The sequence below is a fragment of the Saccostrea cucullata genome, unplaced genomic scaffold (assembly GCF_032062105.1).
Source record: "Saccostrea cucullata isolate Sc308-1 unplaced genomic scaffold, CSIRO_AGI_Scuc_v1 ctg1272, whole genome shotgun sequence".
In the NCBI taxonomy this organism is placed as follows: domain Eukaryota; kingdom Metazoa; phylum Mollusca; class Bivalvia; order Ostreida; family Ostreidae; genus Saccostrea; species Saccostrea cuccullata.
In genome coordinates, this window is record NW_026921815.1 from 45,713 (window position 1) to 71,119 (window position 25,407).

The 25,407-nt window shown below is 36.7% G+C and overlaps 2 protein-coding genes across 3 annotated transcripts in view; one reads left to right on the forward strand and one right to left on the reverse strand.

Moving 5' to 3' along the window:
- Positions 1-12,656, forward strand: part of LOC134260764 (fibrocystin-L-like) — a 28,385-nt gene extending 15,729 nt beyond the window's left edge. The window contains exons 35-54 of the mRNA XM_062743311.1: positions 86-215; positions 304-672; positions 766-2,276; positions 2,612-2,786; positions 3,222-3,536; positions 3,677-3,934; positions 4,183-4,431; positions 4,678-4,845; positions 5,038-5,271; positions 5,448-5,735; positions 5,967-6,389; positions 7,327-7,492; positions 7,751-7,983; positions 8,161-8,406; positions 8,508-9,071; positions 9,286-9,596; positions 9,726-10,100; positions 10,336-10,733; positions 10,847-11,021; positions 12,138-12,656. Coding sequence (XP_062599295.1) covers positions 86-215; positions 304-672; positions 766-2,276; positions 2,612-2,786; positions 3,222-3,536; positions 3,677-3,934; positions 4,183-4,431; positions 4,678-4,845; positions 5,038-5,271; positions 5,448-5,735; positions 5,967-6,389; positions 7,327-7,492; positions 7,751-7,983; positions 8,161-8,406; positions 8,508-9,071; positions 9,286-9,596; positions 9,726-10,100; positions 10,336-10,733; positions 10,847-11,021; positions 12,138-12,413 — 6,864 coding nt within the window. The 3' untranslated portion in view covers positions 12,414-12,656. The remainder of the gene's footprint in view (positions 1-85; positions 216-303; positions 673-765; positions 2,277-2,611; positions 2,787-3,221; positions 3,537-3,676; positions 3,935-4,182; positions 4,432-4,677; positions 4,846-5,037; positions 5,272-5,447; positions 5,736-5,966; positions 6,390-7,326; positions 7,493-7,750; positions 7,984-8,160; positions 8,407-8,507; positions 9,072-9,285; positions 9,597-9,725; positions 10,101-10,335; positions 10,734-10,846; positions 11,022-12,137) is intronic.
- A 2,411-nt stretch (positions 12,657-15,067) lies between these two features.
- Positions 15,068-19,910, reverse strand: LOC134260760 (uncharacterized). Of its 2 annotated transcripts, XM_062743306.1 has the most exons (5): positions 19,325-19,907; positions 18,758-18,913; positions 16,274-16,406; positions 15,698-15,877; positions 15,068-15,342 (listed from the first exon to the last, which is right to left on the reverse strand). In XM_062743306.1, the coding sequence occupies exons 1-5, from the start codon at positions 19,810-19,812 to the stop codon at positions 15,091-15,093; spliced, it is 1,209 nt and encodes a 402-aa protein (XP_062599290.1). In that variant the 5' UTR covers positions 19,813-19,907; the 3' UTR covers positions 15,068-15,090. The 2 variants fall into 2 exon arrangements, with proteins under 2 accessions (XP_062599290.1, XP_062599291.1); XM_062743307.1 differs by lacking the exon at positions 15,698-15,877 and having other exon boundaries at positions 19,325-19,910.
- Between the last annotated feature and the right edge of the window lie 5,497 nt (positions 19,911-25,407).

A 25,407-nucleotide genomic window follows, 5' to 3' on the forward strand; every position in this document is an offset into this window, starting at 1 on the left:
TGCTGCATTATTTAATGAAAGTGAAATGTTTTCAAGAAATAATGACTGTGTGCTTCACACTTGTTCATGGTGTATTTTATTGTAGATTGGTACAGAAGCTGAGCCTTTCCAACATAAAGCTCTCATCACACTACACGGCCATCACCGCAGTAAAGAGTTCCCAATCTACGGAGTCAAATCAATCGCTGTCAGGACAGGAAGGCTGGAGCTACATGGTAAATACTCGCTTTCTATTGACACCTGATACACTAAAGTTTGTTAATGTTTCGTTGATTCTCACTATGATGACTTATGTGTTGATAGGTAAGCCAGTTGCCACGACCTGGACAACCTTGGCCTCAACAGCCAGTGCTGGAAGTTCCACAATTGTTCTGAAGGACGCAGTGACATGGAAACAAGGTGATCAGGTCATCATAGCAACAACCAGTCATCGTCACTCCCAGAGAGAGAATGAGTTCAGAACCATTCAGTCCGTCGCTGGGGACCAGAAAACAGTTACCCTGACGCAGCCCCTGACCTACGAACATCTGGGAGTGTCCGAGATGTTTGACGGCACCCAGGTGGAATTCAGGGCAGAGGTTGGCATGGTAACAAGGAACATTAAGATTCAGGGAGCTAGTGATTCACAATGGGTGGAGAAGATTGAGGCCTGCCCTGATGGATTTGATACAGGTAACACTTAGACTAATTAGGTTAATTGTTATCTATTGTAATTACCAAGAGATTTTAGAGAATGCTAAATTTTTAAATGCTATGAAATTACAGGTGAATTTGCCACACAGACCTGTTTCCAGGGACGGTTTGGGGAGGAGATGGGCAGTGATCAGTTTGGAGCTCAGATCATGATTCACTCTCCTGTCCAGAACCAGCTGCTCTCTCATGCTCACATTGAATACGTGGAACTGTTCCATGTAGGACAAGCCTTCAGACTCGGTAGATACCCCATCCACTTCCATTTGAACGGTGACAATACTGGCTCCTATGTCAGGGGATGTGGAATCCATGAGTCCTTCAACAGAGCCATAAACATCCATGGAAGTCACAACCTCCTGGTGGAGAGAAATATCGCCTACAATGTGATGGGTGGAGCCATGTTCTTTGAGGATGGAATTGAGACTGGAACCACCTTACAGAGAAATTTATTGATCTTTGTAAGAGAGAGCTCCAGCTTGCAAAATGATGATGTTACACCAGCTGCCATTTGGGTTACCAATCCCAACAACACAATTCAGTATAATCATGCTGCAGGTGGATCCCACTTTGCTTTCTGGTACAGGATGCATGCTCATCCAGACGGACCTTCCTTTGATCCCAACATTTGTCCTCAGCGTGTTCCTGTGGCAGTGTTCAAGGGAAACGTTGCTCACTCCAATGGCTGGTTTGGACTGTGGATCTTCCCCACTATGACCTCCAGGGATGGAGGAGGTTGTGGCTCTAACACTCCTTACCAGTCTGTTTTTGAGGGTCTGACAGCATGGAACAATGAAAAAGGAGCTGAGATGGTCAATGGTGGAGCTTTCATTATGAGAGACTTTGTTCTCGTCAACAACAAACTTGCTGGGTTTGAAGGAAAGAAAATTTTGGAAGGCGAGCAAGTCATTCAGAATTCTCTTATTGTTGGTCATGCCAACTCTCTCACTAGAGTTGAACAGGGGTGCACAAGGGGAGGTGTTGTTGTGCCTTACGGTTATGGATTTAAGATAGATGGTGTAAGATTTGTTAACTTTGATGAAAGTGGATGTGCCACAATTGCCACAGCTAGAATCACAGGCACCTGTTCTTTCCTCTGTGGAGGTTTCCTCTACCACACTCAGGCACTGAGATTTGTGAATGCTCCAAACAAAGGGAGGTATGAATGGTTGTGGGAGTCGGTCTTCAAAGACGTTGATGGTACACTGATCGGGGAGACAGGAGACGCGGCGTCAATTGCAGCCAACGTCGGAAAAACCGTCATCTCCACCTCAGATACCCTCCCTCCGTCCTGTATTCCATACCCAAAATTCAGCACCGGAGTTGCAGCCAGTGCCTGTGACCCAAGTGTCAAGTTCCACAGGTTTGCTTTCAATGAAATCTCACCTAGTTCAATCCAGTACAAGGATGCTATCTTCATTAACCGATTTGGAAATGTGACAAATCCCTACCGCAAGAAGGCTATCACTCATCCTAAAGGCTGGAATCTTAACTTAGTGGATGGAGAAGAATACGAAATAATATTTGAAAATGCTGAACATTTATCCAATATCAGTTACAATGGGAGATTTGATCTCTTCACAGAGGTAAGTGAATGTTTAAAATCATATGGTACTGTAAAACTTTTTTTATTTGTGAGAACTTTATTTTCGCGATATTACGTGAGATGGTATGCTCGCGAAAATTTTGTTCTCGTGTATAATAGAATTCCTTAAGATTATATAGAACAATGACCACAATTCATGGAAATTTTGTCTTGCCAACAAATAGTCAATGACAATCTCGCGAAAATAAGGTGTCGCAAAAATTAAGTGATCTACAGTAACGAAATATGAATAATAACTCTGAGAATTTAAATGATTAAAATCTATGTATAAAATAAAATGAAATTTATTATAAATGATTCTGACTGTTTTTGTAGTCTGGGGGCTCTGCTGACTATGTGATCATTAAACAAAAGTTGAACAAGGCACCGGATCGTTTTATGATGGATGGTAGAACTCACAAGAACGGATCTCAGACCAGCATAGACCCGAACACTGACCCTCACGGAACCTGGGAGTACGTCACATCAGACAAGCAGATCAAATACTTAGGTAGGTACATGTAATGTGTGGACATGGCAAGTACACTTATCTAAGCCTGTGCCCCATATCCAATTAAAGCGGTGTCTCTGTAACCCAGATAAGAATAAGCTAGACACTTCATTTTGATAAAAAAAAATTGGAGGAAAAAAAAAAAATATATATCAATCAAGTACATATAATTAGTGTTTTATTTATCTGGACACACTAATATCCAGATGTTTTACAGGGGAACACAAGTACCTTAGTTAAGTAGGCTCAACTCTAAATGGAAAATTAGTTTTTAAATTACATGAGGATGTTTCTTGAAAATACGTTTGTACTTAAATATTTTATAACAGTTTCATATTTGCTTGATAGTAGACAAACATAATTGAAGTTACATAACTAAAACTTGTTTTAGGTAATCTTTTCTATATTTGTAAAGCAGTTTTGTACAATTTGTAGTGTCTGCCAGAACTACTAGCTCGAGTCCAAGCTCGAGCCCAGCCCCTCCGTCTGGGCGTAAGAAGCGAGCGTCACCCTCGGCAGCAGTAAGAGCAGATAATCTGAAGGTCAACTTTGTCTCCTACAAATGTTTCTTCACCGACTGTATTCCCCCGCCTGACCCTAACACTATACCCCCGGTGGACACGCCCCCCGCAGAGGTCCAGCTGTGGTCTGACAAGGCGACCTGGAATGGGACAGAGCCAGGGTGGGGAGGGTATAATAATGGATCATATGACCTCCCGGTGAATGGCGATAATGTCAAGATTCCACAAGGTAAATTACACTTTTTTCTTTTAAATGTAAACATGCAAAAATGTAACTGCAAAGTTTGTGCCTACAGAAATTTTTCCTGCTAAAAATGGTTCGTAAACATTGTGGAATGTGATTTAATCCCTGTGGTGAAATGTTGACAGGTAAATGGGTGGTTGCTGACACCGTGCTGCCTCAGATGGGTAAACTGGTTCTCTACGGAACACTGCAGCTGGACCACAACAACGGGACCAGGGACTTCGTGTTGAACTGTACCTATCTCGTTATTCTGGGAGGACGACTTGTTGTGGGATTCCCTAATGAACCTTTCCTGTCAAATGTCCTCATATCTCTCCAGGGAGACCATGACACTAATGTATTTACAGGAATTAGTGGTCCACCTATTGGGTCAAAGGCCATAGGTCAGTAGAATCTTTTTTTAGTCTTAAATAGAAATAGCTTGATGTAAATTTTCTTATTTATACTGGGACATATCTCTTATGAAACAACTCTCTTTTTGAACTTAACAAATTGTAAAGAGAACAAATCTGCAAAAAACTTTTTAAGTTGAGAAGTTATAGAGAAGAGTTTTTGTTTATTTATGTGTCTATACAGTAGAGTAGACACTTAAATCTTATTTCAACTGATTTTATTTTTATGTTTTATACAGCTGCTTTTGGTGGCCTGGATCTTCACGGAGTTGATAAAGGGGAGAGCTGGACCCAGCTTACACAGACAGCAAATGTTGGAGATACTCAGCTCGTCCTTCAAGCTGCCGTCAACTGGACAGTTGGGGACCAGATTGTTATAGCTCCCACGAGCTATGACGCACGGGAATCTGAAAAGGTGACCATCACGGCGGTGTCAGGGGACAAAAGAACTCTCACCATCAACACCCCCCTCCAGTACAAACATATAGGTAACTATTTAGATACATGATATACACATTTACTTGATACATGCTTCTCGATCCCATAAGAAGATCTGTTAACAGATATATGTACTCTATTATCTCAATATTTTGATAGTTCATGTTAAATTTAGAAAAGATTAAGTCATTTGTCCCTCTAACTGCACCAGAATTTTGTATGTCTTGGTTAAAACATGTGCATGTGTTTCTTTGTTCCTTTTCACATGTTTACAATATTTTTATATGTACTTGTAGCTCACACAGAGACTGCTAATGGAATGTCTATCAAAATGGCTGCTGAAGTCGGACTGTTGAGCAGAAACATCAAAATAGAGGGTGGAGCCTACCTCAAGCAGGAGGGGCAGTCCTTCGGGGCCAGGATTGTCGTAGGACAAGGGGCTGAGGGGACAGAATCTTATATTGGTACGTCATAGATAGCAAGTACAATGCTACTAAATTTAGATAAGAGTCAGCAAGTTCTTTCCTCATAATACATAAAGAATAAATATGAAAAAAAAATGAAGAATCATGATATTTCTTACCAATATTTTACTTGAAGGAAGATTTTTTATTTTATGTAAGAACCCTGAAACAATGCATTTTGTTTTGTTGCAGGATATGCCAGAATTTCCAATGTGGAGTTTGTACGCAGTGGTCAGGAAGGTTACACTGATCCTTGGGACTCTAGGAGTGCTGTGGCCTTTATTGATGCTGGAACTGTGTCAGCTATAAAGCCGTCCTACGTCAGAAGCTGTGCCTTCCACCACAGTTACGCCCCAGCGGTTACAGTGTACGGCACCAATAACCTTCCAATAGAGTGGAACGTGATGGCAGATAATGTCTGGTTTGGTAAGTTTGAAAAGAAAGTTGTTTCCCTTTGTACATAAAAATTGGATTGACCAAAATATTTCTATTTTGAATCTAGATAATTTGTAAGCAAATTGTAAATAAGTTGATTTTGAGTGCTTATTCAAGTTTGTAAATCATCATTTTAAAAAATTTCTGTACAAATTTCTGCTTTCCAGCCATTGAATCAGAAAGCGACAACACACAAATGCGTAACAACTTCATCACGAGGACTCAGTGGGAGGGATCTTACCAGGACCGACAGGAGACGTTTAACGTCCGGTACAACGGCGCCATAAATCTGGTCAAGGCCACCAACCCTGTCCTGGAGTACAACCACGTGGGAGGATGTGAGAGGGTCGGATTCGCAATCCTCGGGGAAAGATGTAATGCCCCCGGGAAATTTGTTGGCAATGTGGCTCACAGTTGTATGCTGGGAGTTGCTAATATAATGGAAACTCTAACACGTAAGTTTGAAAATCTATTATTTTGCTGACATTTTAAGACCTTTGCAAAGTGTTTGTTTCCTACATGTTTAAAAATTAAAAAAAGGGGAGCCATGAGGGAAAAAGCAGTTCTGAGTGGAAAATAACACACTTAATAAATGCAACAAATATTTTCTTAACTTGAAATGTTTGTATCTGTAATTAAAAGATGCAAATTATTTTTGCTTTATTGCTATTTTAATAAACTTTAAGCTGATTTGGTGCCTTGTGCCAAGTTTGCCAACTTCACAGTTTGGAAGAATATGGACTATGGTATATACTACCAGAATGGAGCTTCGAATGAACTCTCGGACATATTGGCAGCTGACAATGGAGTCAACATTTTCCAGTTTATTGCCGGCCCGAGTGCCACGGGACATGCATTTGCTGATAAATATACTACTCTGAAGAACTCCCTGATTGTAGGAACCTCTGGAGCGTTTGACTGTGCCACGGATAGACTGCCGAATGACGATTATGTTTCACTGGGTGCGAACTCCAGGAGACACTGCGGGAGCAACATGAGGGTGGGCGTTACCATGCCAACCTTCTCTTCTGGACCTAACTCTGCTCCTGGGAAACCGTTCGCAGGAGTCAAAAAATATCAGGCCATCAACGGGAGATTCCACATGGAAGGTTTGTAATTATATTGATGCTAGGTATTGTTTGTATAGCAGATAAAAAATGTTTAGTTTCTCAAACATACATGTACTGTAAACATGGAAATTTTGACAATGTGCTAATTTTGACTATATTGACAATTTTTCTTTTCTCGTTAAAATTTACACTAGTCAAACTTCATATCTTATATAGAGCGTCACAACAGACATGGACCATTGTACATTACTGCAAAGTTTTTTGGGATTCCCCTATTAAAACTAGATCAAAGTTATTGTTAATTTCCTTAGTAATTAGCAATGAAAACACAGAGATATATAATCACATTTTTTAAAACCATTGAATCTAAACTCAAAATACTGCATGCGTAACTTAGCGTAATTTTCACACCTTGCTTGACCTAGTTTGTCACCTCAGGCAATTGACCGCTTATAATGAAAACAAATTACAAGAGGGCAATTTATTTAATTAATTTTTTTCAGATAGTTTATACAATCTTACACATTGTAGATAATCTGTACAAAAAAATATTTTACCGATTCCGATGCTGTCTTTTTATTCCCATGAATTCAAAGATATATAACTCTTGATTAAATTTTTTGTCAAAATTAACACCAGTCAATTTTCGTAAACAAAAAGTCGTCAATTTTTCAACTCGTCAATATAACCACGTTTACAGTATATATTTTAAGTACCATGAAAATGTCAAAGTAAAAGAAAGTCTATATTATTTTCTTTTTGGGTATTTTAACTCTGATTTCTTAATTCCTTTAAGTTTTTCTAAAGGGCTTAGTTTGAAGTAACTGTTTGAATTATTTATTTGCCCAACATCTTTTGATAAATTATGATCTGTGATCATTTGTCATTTATCTTCAAGGATGTTTTAATATTTGTTTTGAATTATAATAGATTCATCATTTCATCACATTGTAATATTATCTATTTTTGGTTACAGATGTGACTTTTGCTAAGTTTTCTGATGTCTGTAACAATGGTGGTGATTTCTCCGTGACACCTAACGCTGGAAATGATGATGGTAATCACCCTATGTACACCAAGCGCGTGTCCTTTGTGGATGTAGCCTCAGATTACAAGATTAAATACTGGCGATCCAGCATTGGGTAAATACACAATCCTACTCCCCCCCTGTAGAGTCCAAGTTTAGTCTTTAGAATATATTTATTGTTTATTTTTTACCTGTAAATTGGAAATGTATTTCTGTATAAGTTTGAAAATTATTTTACATTCTGGTCAATCAGCACAGAATAGATGTACAAAGTTAATGACTTTCTCAAAATGTAGAAGCAATGAAAAAAAGAACAATAACTTTTTGGCCATTGAATTTCGTATAATAACTTATTTATTTATCATGGATGTAGTAAAATCAACTCCGCTGACTGTGTGGACATGGCATGTGATGCTAAGGTGAAATCCCTGATGGTGGATGAAGACGGAACATTCCTGGGATCCCCTGGGTCTGTAATCCCACAGTCCGAGTACCAGTGGAACGGAGATCCCAGAATGGGATTAGGAGACTACAGGATTCCCAAGGAGATGCAGACCAGACTGGACGGCACTAGAATTCCTGTGTCAGTGTTAGCTCCAAATAAAGGTAAATAACGGAACAATAGAAACACAGGGTTCTCTCTTTATTCAAAAGAATATAATTTTTAAAAAAATAATAATAAATGCGTAATTTTTCATGACTCTGTTTCGCTATGGTGATTAAATTTTATGACAGCCACTGTATTTAACCCCATTAAGATGACATTTGTTAATCGTTTTGCAGGAATTATCCGAACAAATAATTGTGTGTACCGTGACAAGTGGCAGGCTTATGAGTGCCATGATTACGATTACTTCACCCTGACCATAGAAAGCATGGATTCTGACACTGAGACACGTAGACTCTCACCTGTGGCTATTTTGGGAGATGGCTACCTTGACCTAATTAATGGTCCCCAGGATCACGGCTGGTGCAGCGGTTATACCTGTAGAAAGAGACTTTCAACCTTCCAAGCTCTCGTTGCATCAGGTCAGTTTATGTGAAGTTATGTTAAGAATATGAAAAGCTGCAAAATATATATTTGGTTAATAATTTTTTTATCTTCTATAAAAATAAATATTTTTTTATAGGAAAGGATTACTTGCTGCACTACACCAGTACTTCCCCACAGAACTCCAGGTTCCACCTTCTGAATGCTAAAGACACAGACTGCATTGTTCTGTCTGTGTGGTACTCCCAGCCCTGGCGACTGGATGTTTACCACGACGGGACATACATCAAACCAGAAAATGTACGATTTGTAAATCCGGGAAACCGGTACATTATTGACCCACCCCCCGTTGGTCAGCCAGATTTCTTCAAACCAAATGTAACTGGATGTCAGGATCCTCATGGAGCCAGTTATTTTGACCGTGACTCTGGAATACTCACCATCAATATCCGGGGATCCAAACCATTCGATGTCAAGACAGTAGATGTAATTATTGTGTCATTCCAGTTCCCTGCCATGAAGGAGTCTGATTTCTATGGAGAGAATATTGTCATGAACATTGCTGCATTCTGTAATATTGATGCCAGTCGGGTCAGAATCACAAACATTGTGAGGGAGACGCAATCCTCCGGTCGTCGCAAGAAGAGATCAGCTGGTGACATCACGGGATTCTCTGTGGAGATTGGAAATCCCCCCTCAGCAGGTACCTGTCCGAGTCTGGGACAGTTTTGTAAAGTCTCTGTCTGCAGATTCATTAAATTTTTTATCTCATATTTATTTACTTTTATTACAACATATTGACTTCTATGTACTTTAGCTTATATGTTTGAAGAAGAAAACAAATTCATTTGATCATAATAAAGAGATATGTGTTATTTTCTCCCTTACAAAATATTTTTAAATGTAACTTTTTGCAGATGTAAATGGTACGCTACAAGCTGGAGACCTATCAGAGGCCGAACTAGAAGAAGCTGGATCTAAGATCGTCAATGAAATACAACTCGGAAACTTCAGTCAAATTATAAACGTGAGTCAGGACACCACCTACTCCATCGCTGAGACCCCACCCACCCCCGGAAGTCAGGAGTGGGGAGAAATCAGTACAGATGATGACCCCTACACACCACTCTTTATTGTGGATGCCATGAAATTCAAGCCAGCTTTAGTGCCTCAGCATGAGGGAGTCCCATTTGCTACTCAACCAAAGATACAAGTTGTGGATAAAAATGTAAGATTTTTTTTTACCTCTACATCTGAATTAAAAAAAATATTTCAATTTTTAAGAATGCTTTTTTTGAATTTTCAAGTAAATTGTCTATTGCTGCAACTTTCTGGAATGTTGTTTTATTCTATACAGGGAAATATCATCAAAAAGCTGGGGACCAAGTCTCACCCTTGGCAAGTCGCAGCCACAATTAGAAGTGGCACTGGTAACCCTAACGCTGTGCTGGGGGGTAACACGACCGTCAGCGTCGTAGATGGATGGGCCAACTTCACCAACCTCCTGATCACACACTTCGGTCAGGACTACATCTTGGACTTTAACATCACTTACCCAGACGAGGGGGAGAATGTGAGTCTCTCCAGCGATCCCTTCACCATCACTGGACGTCCAATTAAAGGCGCGCTGGTCAGTAAGTCGTCCACTGTGGTGGAGAAAGCCCTGCTGTCTGTTGTACTGGAGCTGAAAGACGAGGTCACCCTAGAAACAATCTCCAACATCACATGGAGGGTAAGGGAGAGAACTCTGTTCTTTGTGCCTGTTAGCAATTTTAGTAAAAACAATGCTACATATTCCACAATCAAAATAGATCATGAATATCACTTCATAAAATGTTGCAGTACTGCTATGAGAAATATGTTTCTTTTTATACTGTTGATAAATTCATACTTATGTTTTATAAATCTATGTTTAATTTTCCAACAATAGGGTCATTATGAATCTATGTTAAATTTTCCAACAACAGGGTCACAGTTGGTCAGTGACAGCAGAACTGGGTATGCCTGAACTCTACAATGGATCTCTGGTTGGCATAACAACCACGACCTTTGACACCAACACAGCCCAGGCCAGCTTCTACTCCCTCAATCTGACCACTCTTGGGGTGTACGTGGTCAAGTTCCGCATCGTGTCCAACCCACCAGACTACAACTTTACGTACGAGGAGCTGATCCCAGTGAAAGCCCAGAGCCACATTAACCTGGTGATTGAGGACACACAGGATGTCGTCGTCAAATTTAACGAGGATTACGACAGCATTGTGGGAACCACATACAATAAATACTTCTCTGCTATGATGGGCAATGCCTTGGCCACCACTTACCCTGAAATTATCATGAACAGCATTTCTGTAGCTAAAGGCAAGTAAACTTTACTTAAAGATAATTGTTTATATATATGATAACTTTTAATAGAAAACTACAATGAATAGAAATGATTGAAGTTTTTTTATTATATCATTTCGACATTACAGGTAGCATTATGGTGAGCTTCCAGATCAGTGGTTCTAACTCCTCAGTGAACAGCACGGTGTATGCAGTTTGTAGCTCCATCCAGAACGGACAGGCTTACTCCTTCAATGGAAACTCGCTCTCATTGGCTGGTTATCTGACAGTGGGCGGGACCACATACTACGGAGTCACGTGTGGAGATGTAAGTTTATTTATTTATTGATCCTCTAAGCCAGCTATTTTAAATACAAGACCAGCCAGGAAACAAAAATCAGAATTGTGATTTTTTAGCTCTACTGGTCAGAGACCAGAAGAGCTTATGCGATAGTAATGCGTCCGGCGTCCGTCCGTCTGTCTGTCTAGCTGTCCGTCTGTCTGTAAACAATTTTTCAAAATGCTACTCCTGCTACAGTTTTGGTCTAATTTCAATATAACTTGGCACACAAGTAGAATACACTAAGATACATAATTCTGTTTATCGGTTTTTGATTTCGATGAACGGTGTTGCCGGGGTTACTAAAAATAGAAATTTCTGTGAAATTCTTTCAAAATGCTACTCCTCCTACAGTTTTGGTCTGATTTCAGTACAATTTGGCACACAAGTAAAATACACTAAGATACATAATTCTGTTTATCGGTTTTTGATTTCGATGAGCGGTGTTGCCATGGTTACTAAAAATAGAAATTTCTGTGAAATTCTTTCAAAATGCTACTCCTCCTACAATTTTGGTCTGATTTCAGTATAACTTGGCGCACAAGTAGACTACACTAAGATACATAAATCTATGTATCGGTTTTTGATTTCGATGAACCGTGTTGCCGTGGTTACTAAAAATAGAAATATCTGTAATATTGTTTCAAAATGCTCCTCCTACAGTTTTGGTCTGATTTCAATATAAATTGGCACACAAGTAGAATACACTAAGATACATTATTCTGTTTATCGAATTTTAATTTTGATGAACAGTGTTGCCGTGGTTACTAAAAATAGAAATGTCTGTAAAATTGTTTCAAAATGCTACTCCTCCTACAGCTTTGGTCTGATTTCAATATAACTTGGCACACAAGTAGACTACACTAAGAACATAAAGAGACTTTATCAATGATCATTATTCTATTTATTGCTGTTGTAAAGTTTCAAATCCCAGCTGCTTAAGTACTTTTCTCTTCCTTTGCTATAAGTTCAAACCAGTAGAGCTTCAGTCTCGACAGAGACTTCTGATTTTAATATCAAGTTTGATATGTGCAGGAAAAGTGCACTGGAGAACAGATATATCTTTAATGATTTTTCCACACATATTTGACTTGTATTTTGCAGATGACCCCTGCACCGTCCAGTGACTCAGCCAATATTGTGCTAATCGTGGCAGTGGTTCTGGTGGTGGTCGCGGTGCTTATTGTGGTGGGTGGACTCATCCTCTGGAAGTGTAAGGTGGTTCCCAAAACCAAGACTCACGACATCTACAGCAACGCCAAATATCTGGGCAACAATCAGGACATCGACGAAATCCTGTTCAGGGAGCAATCCTTTATGAGTATTAGTGCTCCCATGGCAACCAATATTTACTATGACAACAAGAAACAACCTCTTTGAACAGAAGAGCAGAATAGAGAGACATTGTTAACTGAGGCCTTAATTGACTGTGATACATAATCTTCTTATTCCTTTCATTTATATTTATTATGTTGTGTCTACTTGACAATCGCTCATTGTTAAAAGTATACAATTAGTATACAATTAGTTACAATTTAGGCAAAAATATTTTGACTGTGATAATTTACATTAAGTTTTCCATTTAATTTATTATTTTTGTTATAATATAACTTTTTTTAAATAGGTTTTATTTAAATGTATTCCCTTTTTGTAATGTCAGTAAATTCCTGACAATATTTTTTATTAAAAGCAGTCTATGCAAACACAATGTATTGTGTTGATTTTTCCATCATTTGATGCAAATATGATGTGTACAATATTATTTTTGGTGAATATGCCCTCCCCCTCACATACTCTTCACAGTTCAGAATGTTAGATTGTCTTTACCAGTCTTATGATTACAAAAAAATTGTGATAAGTTCACACTGAAAAGGCCTCTTCTTTAAAAGAACTCAATATTATATGACCATTTGTTCATCATCCCCAATTAATGATCTAGGAATTTCTTGTCTGGATTCTGACTAAATAAATATTCAGAGTATATTTGCTGAAATGTCTTATATTTAAATGTAAGTAACTTAAAAATCATAATTTTCTTTCCTTTTCACAGATAGAGATGGTAAACTTCAGATCAAATATAGCAGGAAGTACATGTATATTTTGGGTGGATAAGCAGCATATGAAAATATCTTTTGCTTTTCAGATTGGCTTCAAAATAATACATTTAGCTAACATTTTAGACAATCAAAGGCCTAAAAACAGAATTTTAAAAAAGTAAATAAAATTAATTATTATCCAGGGACATAAATTTTAAAATATCTCATATAAAAGAAGATTTTCTAAACAAACTACGATCAGGTTAGCTTTTGAAAGCCTCTAATCTGAGATTTAAGCATAATATAACTAAACAAGATGTGTTTGTGAAACACTGGTGCCCCTGTATGGCAACATAGTGAAGGTTAAGCTTTCTTAAATACATATCAAATATGTTGGTACCTAAAGTAATGCCTTTTCACAAGAAATACAAATGTGAATTATAAAACCCTAGCACCACCTGTTCAAAGGTTATGACCAAGGTTAACGTTTTAAAGGTAGGACAAACTCCGGGGTCAAGGTCAAAGGGTCAAGGTTGTTGGTTTCTAAAGAAAGGCCTTGTCTCAAAGATTACAAGTGGGAAGAATGAAAGCGCTGGCTCTTAACGTTCAAAAGTTATGGCCAAGGTTAATGTTTGTAAAAAGTAGGTCGAACTCCAAGGTCAGGGTCAAATTTGATGACATCCACTGAAAGGTCTTCTCACAAGGATTACATATGTGAAGTATGAAAGCTCTAGCCCTTACCGTTCAAAAGTTATGGCCAAGGTTAAAGTTTTTTCGTAAGTACGAAAATGTCCAAGGTCAAAATTGTTGGTTTCAAATGAAAGGTCTTGCCACAAAGAATTGATATTTGTAATATGAAATTCCTAGTATCTACAGTTAAAAAATTAGGGCCAAAGTAAAAGTTTGGATTTTTTGTGTAAAAATGGGTCAAACTTCAAGGTCAAGGGGTCAAAGTTCTTGATATTAAATCCCAGGTCTTGTCACAAGGATTAAATATGAGGGCATAAAAATGATTTTCTCCCCTATTTGTTCATCTGTCAGTAATGAAAACTCTAACCTTGATCATAACAGATAGGGCTTTCATATTTCACACAAACAACAACTGTGACATTTTTTGCTATAATTTATTTTAATAAGCATACTTTTTATAAGCAAAGATAAGTTTTGAAAAGTAGGTCAAACATGAAGGTTAAGGTTGTGGGGTAAAAAAAAAGATAATATTGGGAAAGGTATTGTCAAGGGTAATATACATGTATAACATGAAAGCCACTCCTTTTTCTCATTTAAAAGTCATTACTGACTGACCAATTTAAAGTAATGTTAAAATATTTGAAAAGTACAGTAGGTCAAACTTCAAGGTCAAGGGGTAAAAAATCATAGCATATTTGGAGAGTTTTGTCACAGGTAGTAAACATGTGAAATATAAAAGCCCCATCACTTCTCATTCAAATATTATGAACATGGTTCAATTTTTGTAATGAATAAGATTTTTGCCTTGTTCATTTATTTGTCTAAATTTAATCTGTTTGTCCCAAAAAACTTTAAAATTACCTGTAACTTTTGAATGCTTAGAGCTATGGTTTTGAAATTTACACATGTATTCCTTGTGTCAGTACCTTCATTTGAGCTTGAAAATATTTGACCTCTTGACCTTTGTCCCTCTTTTTCATGAAATTATCAGAGTTGAACCTTAGCCATAATTGACTTCTAAAAAGCTTCAACTTTGGCCATAACTACTGAGCTATTAAAACTAGGACTTTCAATTATGGAGACAAGTACTTTCTTTGGGAGACATTTTTGACCTTGGCATTTAATTTACATTTTGAGTTCCTTGACCAAAGGCTGCCATAAGAGGGCATCAGTGTTTAAGAAACACAACTTGTTTTCAAAAGGGAGATCAATCCCAGTAGTCACTGTGACATATTTCCAGTGTTATTTCCTAAAGGTGAACCTCATTTTCAAGATTAAACTCATGACAACAAGATAACAAAATGCATTTCAAAACTTTAATTTGTTTAAAACTAGGATTTTTGTTTTTTTCTAGCAGAAAGTTTTTCTTCTGATTGAAAAGCCAGTTCATACAAAAACTCCAGGATCTGTTCTCTGTCCTCTCTCAGTAGGTAATCATATGGTCTAGTGTAGGATATTTCTCCACTTTCTTTCTTGTCTTGTATTTCTGGTTCATCCCTATTGGTACTGTCTTTCTGGAACAAGTTGCCTTCTTTAATGTCCGCATAATGAATATCACCAAGCTCCAACCAAGTGAAAACAAGCTGAAATGAAATCATAATCTAAAATGCATGCAATTAATGCTAGAATAATTGAATTTGTTAGAAGGCTTCAATTATTACTCAGTTTGAACCCCACTATGAATTCCTTATTATTGTGACTTCATCCTAGATAGTTCATACTATAAATCCTTTTGTTTGGCATTATAGTCAAGTAGTTTCAGAGGATTGAAATATTTAGATGATGATGGATGATGACAGACAGTGATAGCAACCAGTTACATGATGGAAAATAAGTTCACATTAGATTTAACTAAGATAAACTTAAGATAATTTCTGATCAGTTATACAAATCTGATTAAGAGGCTCTTAAAGAAATAGATAGACTGAATTATCATACCGTTGTTTCCAAGCAAATGATTCCTAACATCACTTTGGAGTCACAGTCTTTGCTAGCATACTGTGTATTTTGATATTCAAGCAGTAGTTCACCAGCATGCTGTGCAAGAATATCATCTGAGAGTGCAGAATGAATGTCAAATCTTTCAGGAGATCCACTTCTTCTGACTGACCTTTTCACCTAAAACAATTATGAGCTTTTATTCAACCTTTTCTTGAAATTAAAATGGTTTTTCTTTTTTATATTGCACGTGTATCTGTTCAAATTATTATATTTTTATATCTGTTCAAGTAACTGAAATTAAATTCTCATACAAAATTGAATGTTAATCAGTACAGTTGATCAAATAAGTGTACCTAAAACAAAATCTGAAAAAAAGTAAAAGAAGCAATGAAATGAAGTGAAAAGTAAATAAAAGAAAAATATTATGAAATTTCAAGTGACAGATCAATGAAATTTTCCCTTTCCAACTGCACCGATTCCTTTCGAATGCCTACCAAAGTGCCCCTCTTCTTTCATCAAGAAATTTTAAAGTACATATCAGTTAGAAATGTGTTCTCGTTATAATATACAAACCACAGAAATGACACACAGACACAGGTTCCTTTCAATATCCTGCAAACCGCCCACATTAACAAGACGTAGAGCAGGAGCTGTAGATGAAGGTACACCATTAATGTTCACAGTGCTCCTTAATTCTTCTCCTTGTCTGAAATATTTGATAAAAAGAAAAATACTAATTCAACAAGCACATTCTAAGAATAGTGATCCCACTTTTGTTGTTTATCAGTTGTGATGCAATTACAGTAAAACTGGTATTTTTTGTAGTTGCACGTGTCCAAAATTTGCAGTATTTTGCAAATTTTTAGGACAAATCAGCAAAAATTGAAACGAAAAATATTTTCGGAAAACATTTTTTTAATTAAATTAAAGAGGGTAGATTTTACTTTTGATTTCATTGAAAATATGGTTTATAAAGTATCTGTTAAATGTCAAAAATTACATGGCAAATAAGTTTACACTATTTGTACTGAAATTTAAAACTTCAAGATGTTTAACATGACTTCAAATTAGAAGTATCCACCAATGGTATGCATTATCAAAAGAAAACAATTTGGTAACATAGAGTTCTTGAAATCTTTCGGTCCTGTCGGCAAAACCGATAAAAGCAACCAAGGACCGATTACTTTGCGTTCCGTGTCAGTCCAAATGACTGGTAATTGTTGACAGAAGAACTTGCGAGAATCCGACCAAATTTCGTACGTATTGCTAGCTGCAGATCTGTAGCTCTCCGAAAAAATAATTTGACAGACCGGAGAGCTACAGTGCCACCCATTGAAAAAACTGTATATTTATTGCGCACAAAAAAGTGCGCTGTTTATCGATTTATTTCTCCATGTTTTTAAAACTATAATCTCAAAATATTACTAACCGTGTATTCCTAACATAATCTTTCACTGTATCCACTACAAAACATTATAGTTATTGTTTATAGCCCTTCCATCTCTGAAATCAAGATCATCGATTCGTCTGTTTTATATATACTGTCATTTTTGTTTGTAAGATAAATCGGCCCAATGCGCATCGTGTAGATGTCAACTACGAAAGTACTTGATAGAAGAGTACGAAATTTTTTGAAATCTAATTTTTTGCAATTGAGGTAAGAATTTGGAAGAATTAATCCATACACAAGCGCAACTTTTTGTGCGCAATAAATATACAGTTTTTTCAATGGGTGGCACTGTAGCTCTCCGGTCTATCTATTTTTTTTTGAGAGCTACAGCTCTGCAGCTAACGTATTGCCCGACCGATCGTAATCTTTTAAACGCTTTTCTGAATCTTGTTATGGCTTCTTCGATGAATGCAAGTGCCAAACTATGATTGGTAAACTAGTTTGTTGATAGCGCTGGGGTAAGCCAGGTGAGAAAATCGAACTAGATTAAAAACTTATGAAGAAAATGGACCCCCACGAGAATTCAAAGAAAGTTGTTATACGACGATCAAATCGGCATGAAGTGTGCAGTGTTTATTGACACTGGGTGCACAATACATTGATAATAAAATTCAAATACAGTTTTTCACCTTTTTATTGAATTTTTTTTGGACTGATAGAAATCTGTCTGGACTGACAAACTTCACATGGCAGTCAGTCCAAATGACTGACAGTGAAAAAAAGATTTCAAGAACTCATCTAACATACATTAGATTAAAACAGGACTGAACAAGAGATGTTTGTAAAACACTTATGCCCCCTCCCCCCAAATTGGAATTTTTCCAAGTCCAAAAGGGCATAACTCTGTCAAAAATGGTGCAATCGAACCCAAAAAAAAACTTGACCTAGATATTCATGTGATATATCGGTAAACCAAATTCTTTCAGTATGTGCAATGATTTTAAAGAAAATGAAGAGAAACTGCAAATAATTGGAATTTTTCTAAGTCTAAGGGGCATAACTCTGTCAAAAATGGCACAATCGTACCCAAACAGAACTTGATCTAGATATTCATGTGATAAATCTGTACACTAAATTTCATTTCAGTATGTGCAACAGTTGCGAAGAAAATGAACGGAAACTGTAAATAATTGGAATGTTTCTAAGTCCAAGGGGCATAACTCTGTCAAAAATGGTGCAATCGTACCCAAAACAGGACTTGGCCTAGATATTCATGTGATATATCCGTACACTAAATTTCATTTCAGTATGTGCAACGGTTGCAAAGAAAATGAACAGAAACTGCAAATAATTGGAATTTTTCTAAGTCCAAGGGGCATAACTCTGTCAAAAATGGTGCGATCATACCCAAAACAAAAGGTGACCTAGATCTTCATGTGATATATCCGTACACTAAATTTCATTTCAGTATTTGCAACGGTTGTGAAGAAAATGAACAGAAACTAAGTGGACTGACAGACCGACAGACAGCAGCAAAGCAATATGCCCTCCCTTCTTCGAAGGGGGGGGGGGCATAAAAAGGGCCAATTTTGACTTCTTTAGTGCAGTTTAGTTATTAAGAAGACATTACTAATTTCTTTAATGACTTTACTGTTCATAATACTTACTTTGCTCTCAGTAGAAAGATTTTAACAAAAGAAGCCAACAGAGCCCTATAGTTTGCTTCAACTGGAGGGTGGGTGTATGTGACACATCTTGCACGAAGAAATAGAGTTAACTGTTCATAAAAGTTCAGAAGATGTACCAATATCTGTGTGTGATACCTGGGAAAAAAGAAATGTATAAGCTTACTAATGTTAATATAGATATCCAATACAAAAATTCTCGTCCAGAAACATAACTTACTATACACCTAGATATTTGCTTCAAACCCATCTTGAAAAACCTGTGAATTTTGTGTCAAGTTCCATATTTTCTGTCAGTTATCCTCTTGTATTTTGAATATTACAGCACAGCTGATAATATAAAATGATAGTAATTTGAAAACGGAGAAAAACTGCATTTCAATTCTTCAAACTCACTGTGCATGTTGTAACTAACTTCAAATAGGTTTTTTTTCCCTTGCATACTAACACGGAGAACATTTTATTGCTTATTACTGCATTTGTACCTTTGACCTGTTGACTAGTTTTTTTTTTCATCTGCTGCTGACAGAATGAATTGTCATTACTTACCAAGTTAATTCCCCTTTAGACACAAGGCTGTCCCACAATGGTTTTATCTCTTCCGTCACCTCAATACAACTCCCCAGCTCTCCTTTACAGTATTCAGTATTCTCTTTTCGTGTCATGTTAAAGGATGTCTTTGACATTGCTTTCTTAGTCAATTCTGTTAGAGACTCTAAAATGCTTTTCTTTTCTTCAGAAAGGGGCCCAAAACCGAATTTTTCTACTACTTTGAAGAAGTCCTTGAAGTTTGATGTGTGATTTTTGTAAGATAGACCAAGTTTATCCAATCTTTCGATCTTCCAATTAGAGACACATTCTCCTATAGAATAAGATTGTGAACCTCTTGCTATTTTATAATCTCTACCATGATAGTCGTCCTTGGTTTTCCTTTTCCGAAATTTCAAATGACCACAGGATTCATCAAATTCATCCACACTCTCACATGTAGAAGTACAAGAACTCTCTGATGCCATAATGATGTTCTCCTCTTCCATTCTTTGTTCAAATCCCCCAAAGTTAAGGACTAAATTTATCCCGGTAAATTAGTCCAGATTCAATTCACAGTTCTTCATAGTGGGCTGGATGTACAGGTTTCTTTAAACCAACAAGCTGAAGAAAAAAAGAGGAGCACTATCCTGCTAACATGCATAAGCAATAATGAATGTCATACATGAAAATGAAACCAAATAAATGTGCCGTATAGTATATATTTATTCTGATTAAATGCAAATTGATTCGAATGAAAAATAAATAAGGCTATATTTACTGCATGTCTTTTTTAAAATTGTTTATTTGTAAATTATAAGTGTCTTATAATGACATTCTTCAGTTCTTAGCAGTACAACACTTGAGCTGTTGCGTATGCAATCTTCTTCTTCCTTTGAATCACAAACCACCAGTCCTGGTGGTCATGTCGTGATTGTCACCATGTACAATGATCAATCTACGAACTCGTGGCATTAATAATAAATCTACACTGGCTTTTTAAGTATGCTTATGTAATGGTTAGGGCCGTGGATATCGGCCTGGATAGCTCAGTTGGTAGAGCACCTGACTAGAGATACAGGGGTCCCGGGTTCGATTCCCGGTCCAGCCATACATTTTGTCCTTTCCTGTTACAGATTTGGTGCCGTTGACCACCTCTGGACTTGCAGGTGAAAGTCCTGCCAGGGGCAATAAGAACTTGGGTTGTGTCTTCGAGGGCGAAGACCATTTAAGGAGGGAGGAATGTAATGGTTAGGGCCGTGGATATCGGCCTGGATAGCTCAGTTGGTAGAGCACCTGACTAGAGATACGGGTCCCGGGACTTCTATATTTTTGTCCAGCCATGCATTTTCTCCTTTCCTGTTACACTTAAAATGTTTAAAAGTATAGGCCTAATTTCAAACCAATTATCAAAGCAATAGATATTAAACTTACTTTGTGACAACAAACAGTCTCATGAGGATGAGCCTGTCACTCTGTCACTGTGTCAGTTTGTGGCGCTAAAATAAAACATATGTAGCAGAATACCAAACCCGATCAAATTAAATTCTTTGAATTGAGGGGTTCAAAATAAAGCTTCTAATCAGGGACCCATATACTAACTATACTATAGTATAGAGGTCCCTGTTCTAATTTAGCAGTTAAAGTAGAGTTTGGTGCATTTCCTATTATTTTCAAAATATAAAAAATTATCAAATAGTAGGCACGTAGCAACGGGGGAGAGGGGGCATGTAAGGGGGCTGCCCCTCCACTTTTTTTTTTTTCAAACATAACTTTTAACATTGAAAATTTTCATTGAAAGGTCGCCCCCCCCCCCCTACACACACACTTTTTGCTATAGTAAAGTGAAATAAGAGAAAAATTGGTAGAGAAATAAGTTGATTCTAAAAAAGTTTGCCTTTACTATAGTATATAGGTCCCTACCTCTACCCCCCCCCCCCCCCCCACACACACACACACACACACACACACGAAATAGGATTTTCGACTTTGGGAGACAATTAACTTTCCCTTTTTTTTTTTTTTTTGCTTGTCAACTTTTTTTCAGGTAAGTTATTAATTTTTTTTCTCTGGCGCCCCCTTTCAAAAACGTGGTAAAGTAGTAAAAGAATATGCTAGAAACATACATTTAGTATTAAAGATGAAGTTATTTGTTATAAATTTAAGTCATTCTGTCGTAAACCTTTATTAGATTATTATGTGAAAAAATGGTATACAAGTCTACAAAGTTATGCTGATGGCAAATTAACCACATACACTGTATGAAAAACTAAAACAAAATTGGGGTTATGAGAATTATTTATCAGTTGTTAAAAATTTTCATCACAGAAAATCTCTATGTAAATTAAGAATTTCCTGTCACAGATGACAAATTGAAGTGGGAAGATTTACAAATATTCCTCGAGAAGATCGATTATGTAATAGATGTAATTCTAAGAGCATAGATGATGAAACTCATTTTTTAATAACATGTAAAAAATTTGATCATCAAAGAAAAGAAATATTTCAGTTAATTAATGATAAATTTCCACAATTCTCAGCTTTAAATGATGAACAAAAACTTTTTTGGTTAATCAATACAAAAGATAAGGATTTTGAAGGCAAATTTATATCACTATAATGTCAATAATCAATAATCTTTGTAAGGGAATTAACGACCTCTGACATGTTTTCGCCATATTTTATGAAGGAAAAAAAAGGCCCATGGGTCACAGCGCTCACCTGAGTACATTGGCTAGGAAAAGCAGAAATCAATTCATTATTGAAACATTTACGGGGGGGGGGGGGGGGGGGGGGTTGAATTTTAAACTACCTTAGGATGCTCTCATATTAATATAACAAGTGATTTTGCTGTTCTTGAGCAGATTTATTGTGCCCCCCCCCCCCCATAATCCTTGGGGGTCATCATTTACTACCCGAGGATGCTTCCATATCAGTAAGACTAAACATGGCTTTTCTGTTCTAGAGAAGATTTTTTCCTACATATTCCTACATGTATGTTAAACTTTGATCCCCATGATGGTCCCATCCAATCCCCGGCGGTCATAATTTGAACAACTTTGAAACTACACAACCCGGGGCTCCGTAATTTATGCCTATGTTCACAAATTAATTATTTTTTATATATGTTTTTTATTATCCTTATTTGCGATCCATTGAAGATCGTTGTCTTCCCTTTATGTCATCAAAGCATACAAAAAATCCGGAAGATTTTCAAAGTATAACGAATTTCAATAAATATATGTATGATCATTTTAGTCCAGCTCTGTGCATGTTTCAACATTTCTTAAATTTTGATAAGAAGGTACTGTGAAATCATTAATTTTTGTAGGGGTTTAATTTTCGTGGTTTTCAATGTATGGTGAGACCCACAGATTTATGTCCACAACGATTCAATGCAATTTTTCACATATACGTATTACTACTGAACAATTCTTCAATCACGAAATCAAATACCCATGAACCAAACTATTTTTCTCAAACCACGAAAAATTTGGCCCTTCGAAAATACGTATATAACTTTCTGCTTGTTTTAACTATCTAAACCACGCATTAGGGAGAAAGCAGCATCCAGAATCTAACTCTAATTTGGTGCATTCGTGAAATAAAAAAAAAATCTTTCAATAATTAAGAGAGATATCTCTTTAGCATAGAAAGATATCTCTTCAGCTTATAGAGATATCTCTTTAACTAAAAGAGATATCTCTTTGACTAAAAGAGAAATCTTTATACCTTAGAGAGAGATATCTCTTTTTGCAAGAGAGATTTCTCCTTTACTTAAAGAGATATCACTATAAGCTAGAGAGATATATCTCTAAGCGATAAACAAGGTTAAAAGAGATATCTTTCTTAGTTACAGATATATCTCTTTAGATTTTCAAAAACAGATATCTTTCTAAGCTATAGAGAATTAGAGATCTCTTTTAATGAAAGAGATTCGGAAAATAAAATTTATCTTAAAATTGCAGAGATATCTATCATTTTAGAGAGATATCTTTTAAAAAATAGAGACATCTCCCAACTTTAAGAGATATCTCTCAACTTTAAGAGATATCTCTGATATTTAGAGAGATAAATCTTTCACTTATTGAGATATCTCTTTTCCTAAGAGATATCTCCTCCACTTAAACAGATATCTCTTCCTCCTTGAGCGATATCGTTTTCTTCAAAAGAGATATCTCTGAACGTTAAAGAGATATCTTTTTCACCTAGAGAGATATGTTTTTTACTTTGGGAGATATTTTCAAGTTAAAGAGATATCTCTCAAAGTAAAAGAGATATCTCTCTTTGTTTATCTTAAGAGATTCCCTTATAGTGAAATAGATATCTTTCAAACGTGTCCAAAAGAGATATATCTTTATTGTAAAGAAATATCTCTCTTCATTATTAGTACTGAAATTGTGTTTTAATGACTTCTTCCTTTACCGGAAGTAAGCTTTTTAATCATGGAAGTACATTCAAGTATTCTGAAAATTTGACGTATTCTACATTACAACTTTACTAAAGATGACAAGTAATTCAGTGTTGTCTAGAGTAATAATAGCTGATTATTTCATAAGCTGAAAAAATTCGGTCCATTGCATTGGTTTTATGCTTACTTTCGTTTTCCTGAATATCAAACTTTTAGCATGTTTATTAACGAAGTTGTTATTATCTTTTCAGTGTAGCTTCAAACAAGAGATTTATAGCATTTTTGTCTACATAGTACATATATATTATTCTTGGTATGACATGCTCAGTCTTTTTTCTCATGACATCTAAATCATTCCAGAGACTTTACTTCCTGACTCGCTGTCGTATGAAAGGGGAGAATAAATTATTTTATTTTGAGGATTACTGGAAAAGAGATATCTCTTTCATTAAAAGAGATATCTCTTTAGCTTAGAAAGATGTCTCTTTTTTGAAAATCTAAAGAGATATCTCTGTAATTAAGAAAGATATCTCTTTTAACATTATTGAAGAAATATCTCTCTTACTTTAAGAGATATCTCTATCGCTTAAAGAGATATCTCTCTAGCTTATAAAGATATATCTTTAAGTAAAAGAGATAACATAACCCCTGTCACACCGGGGTTGCGTCCTCACGGCGACTGCACGGCGTCCTCAAAAAAAAAAAAGAGGTGATCGCAGTAGAGTCTCCTACAGCGCCGTGACAACGCGACGAGATCTCCACTGAACGCCGTAGGGTCGCGTAGGGTCTCCTAGAACGCCAGGGGACGGCGATCACTTTGGGCATGCACAAAGTATGCGCCGTGTGATCGCGGTCTGATAAGAACGCAGTAGAAACGTAGTATGATCGCCGTAGCAGCGTGGTGAGATCTCCAACAACGTAGTGGGAACTCTGTACGAACGCATATGATCGTAGCATGATCGCAGTGATAGTAGACTGCGCTTCCATGCACGGAGACCTCACGGAAATGTCAAGGAGTCCTTGGAGATGTCACTGCGTTTCTATCGCGTTTTAACGGCGCTTCTAATGAGATTTATCGTCTTGTGATTTTTTCGACTGCGATTACACGGCGACAGCCCGGAGTTGTCACTGCGATCATTGCGCTCCCATGGCATTTCTACAGCGTCCATGGCGATCACAATGCGCTTTCACGGCGTTGTTAGAGCGTTGTCAGCCAGTTCCCAGCTCACAAAACAAGCGCAATGGGATCATATTTGATCAGCAATAATTCCAACGTATTTGTTGCACTAGGAGCATTTAAGTGAAAAATGTGGAAGAGAAAATTAAACCTGAACTTGTTCCGTTGTTTCACTTAAATTTTGTAGAAAACTTTTCAGTGTGTTTCTTTTTTTACATTCATAATAAAATCAAAGAAAATCTAACAACACATCTGAACCGATAAAATTTTTTTTAAAAAAAGGAGTTTAATCATAAAACTATTGATAATTTAGTACTAAATTATTTAAATAGAACATTTTTAGTCATTAAGAATATTTCTTGGCATGATTAGAAGTCTTTTCATCGTGTAACTTGAATCTTTAAATAAGAATGTTTTACATTCCTTCTGAATATAGATCAATGAGTATAGAACGCATTGTGAACGTATTGTGAACGCAGCCAGCGCAGTGAGAACGCCCTGAACACGAGGTGAAAA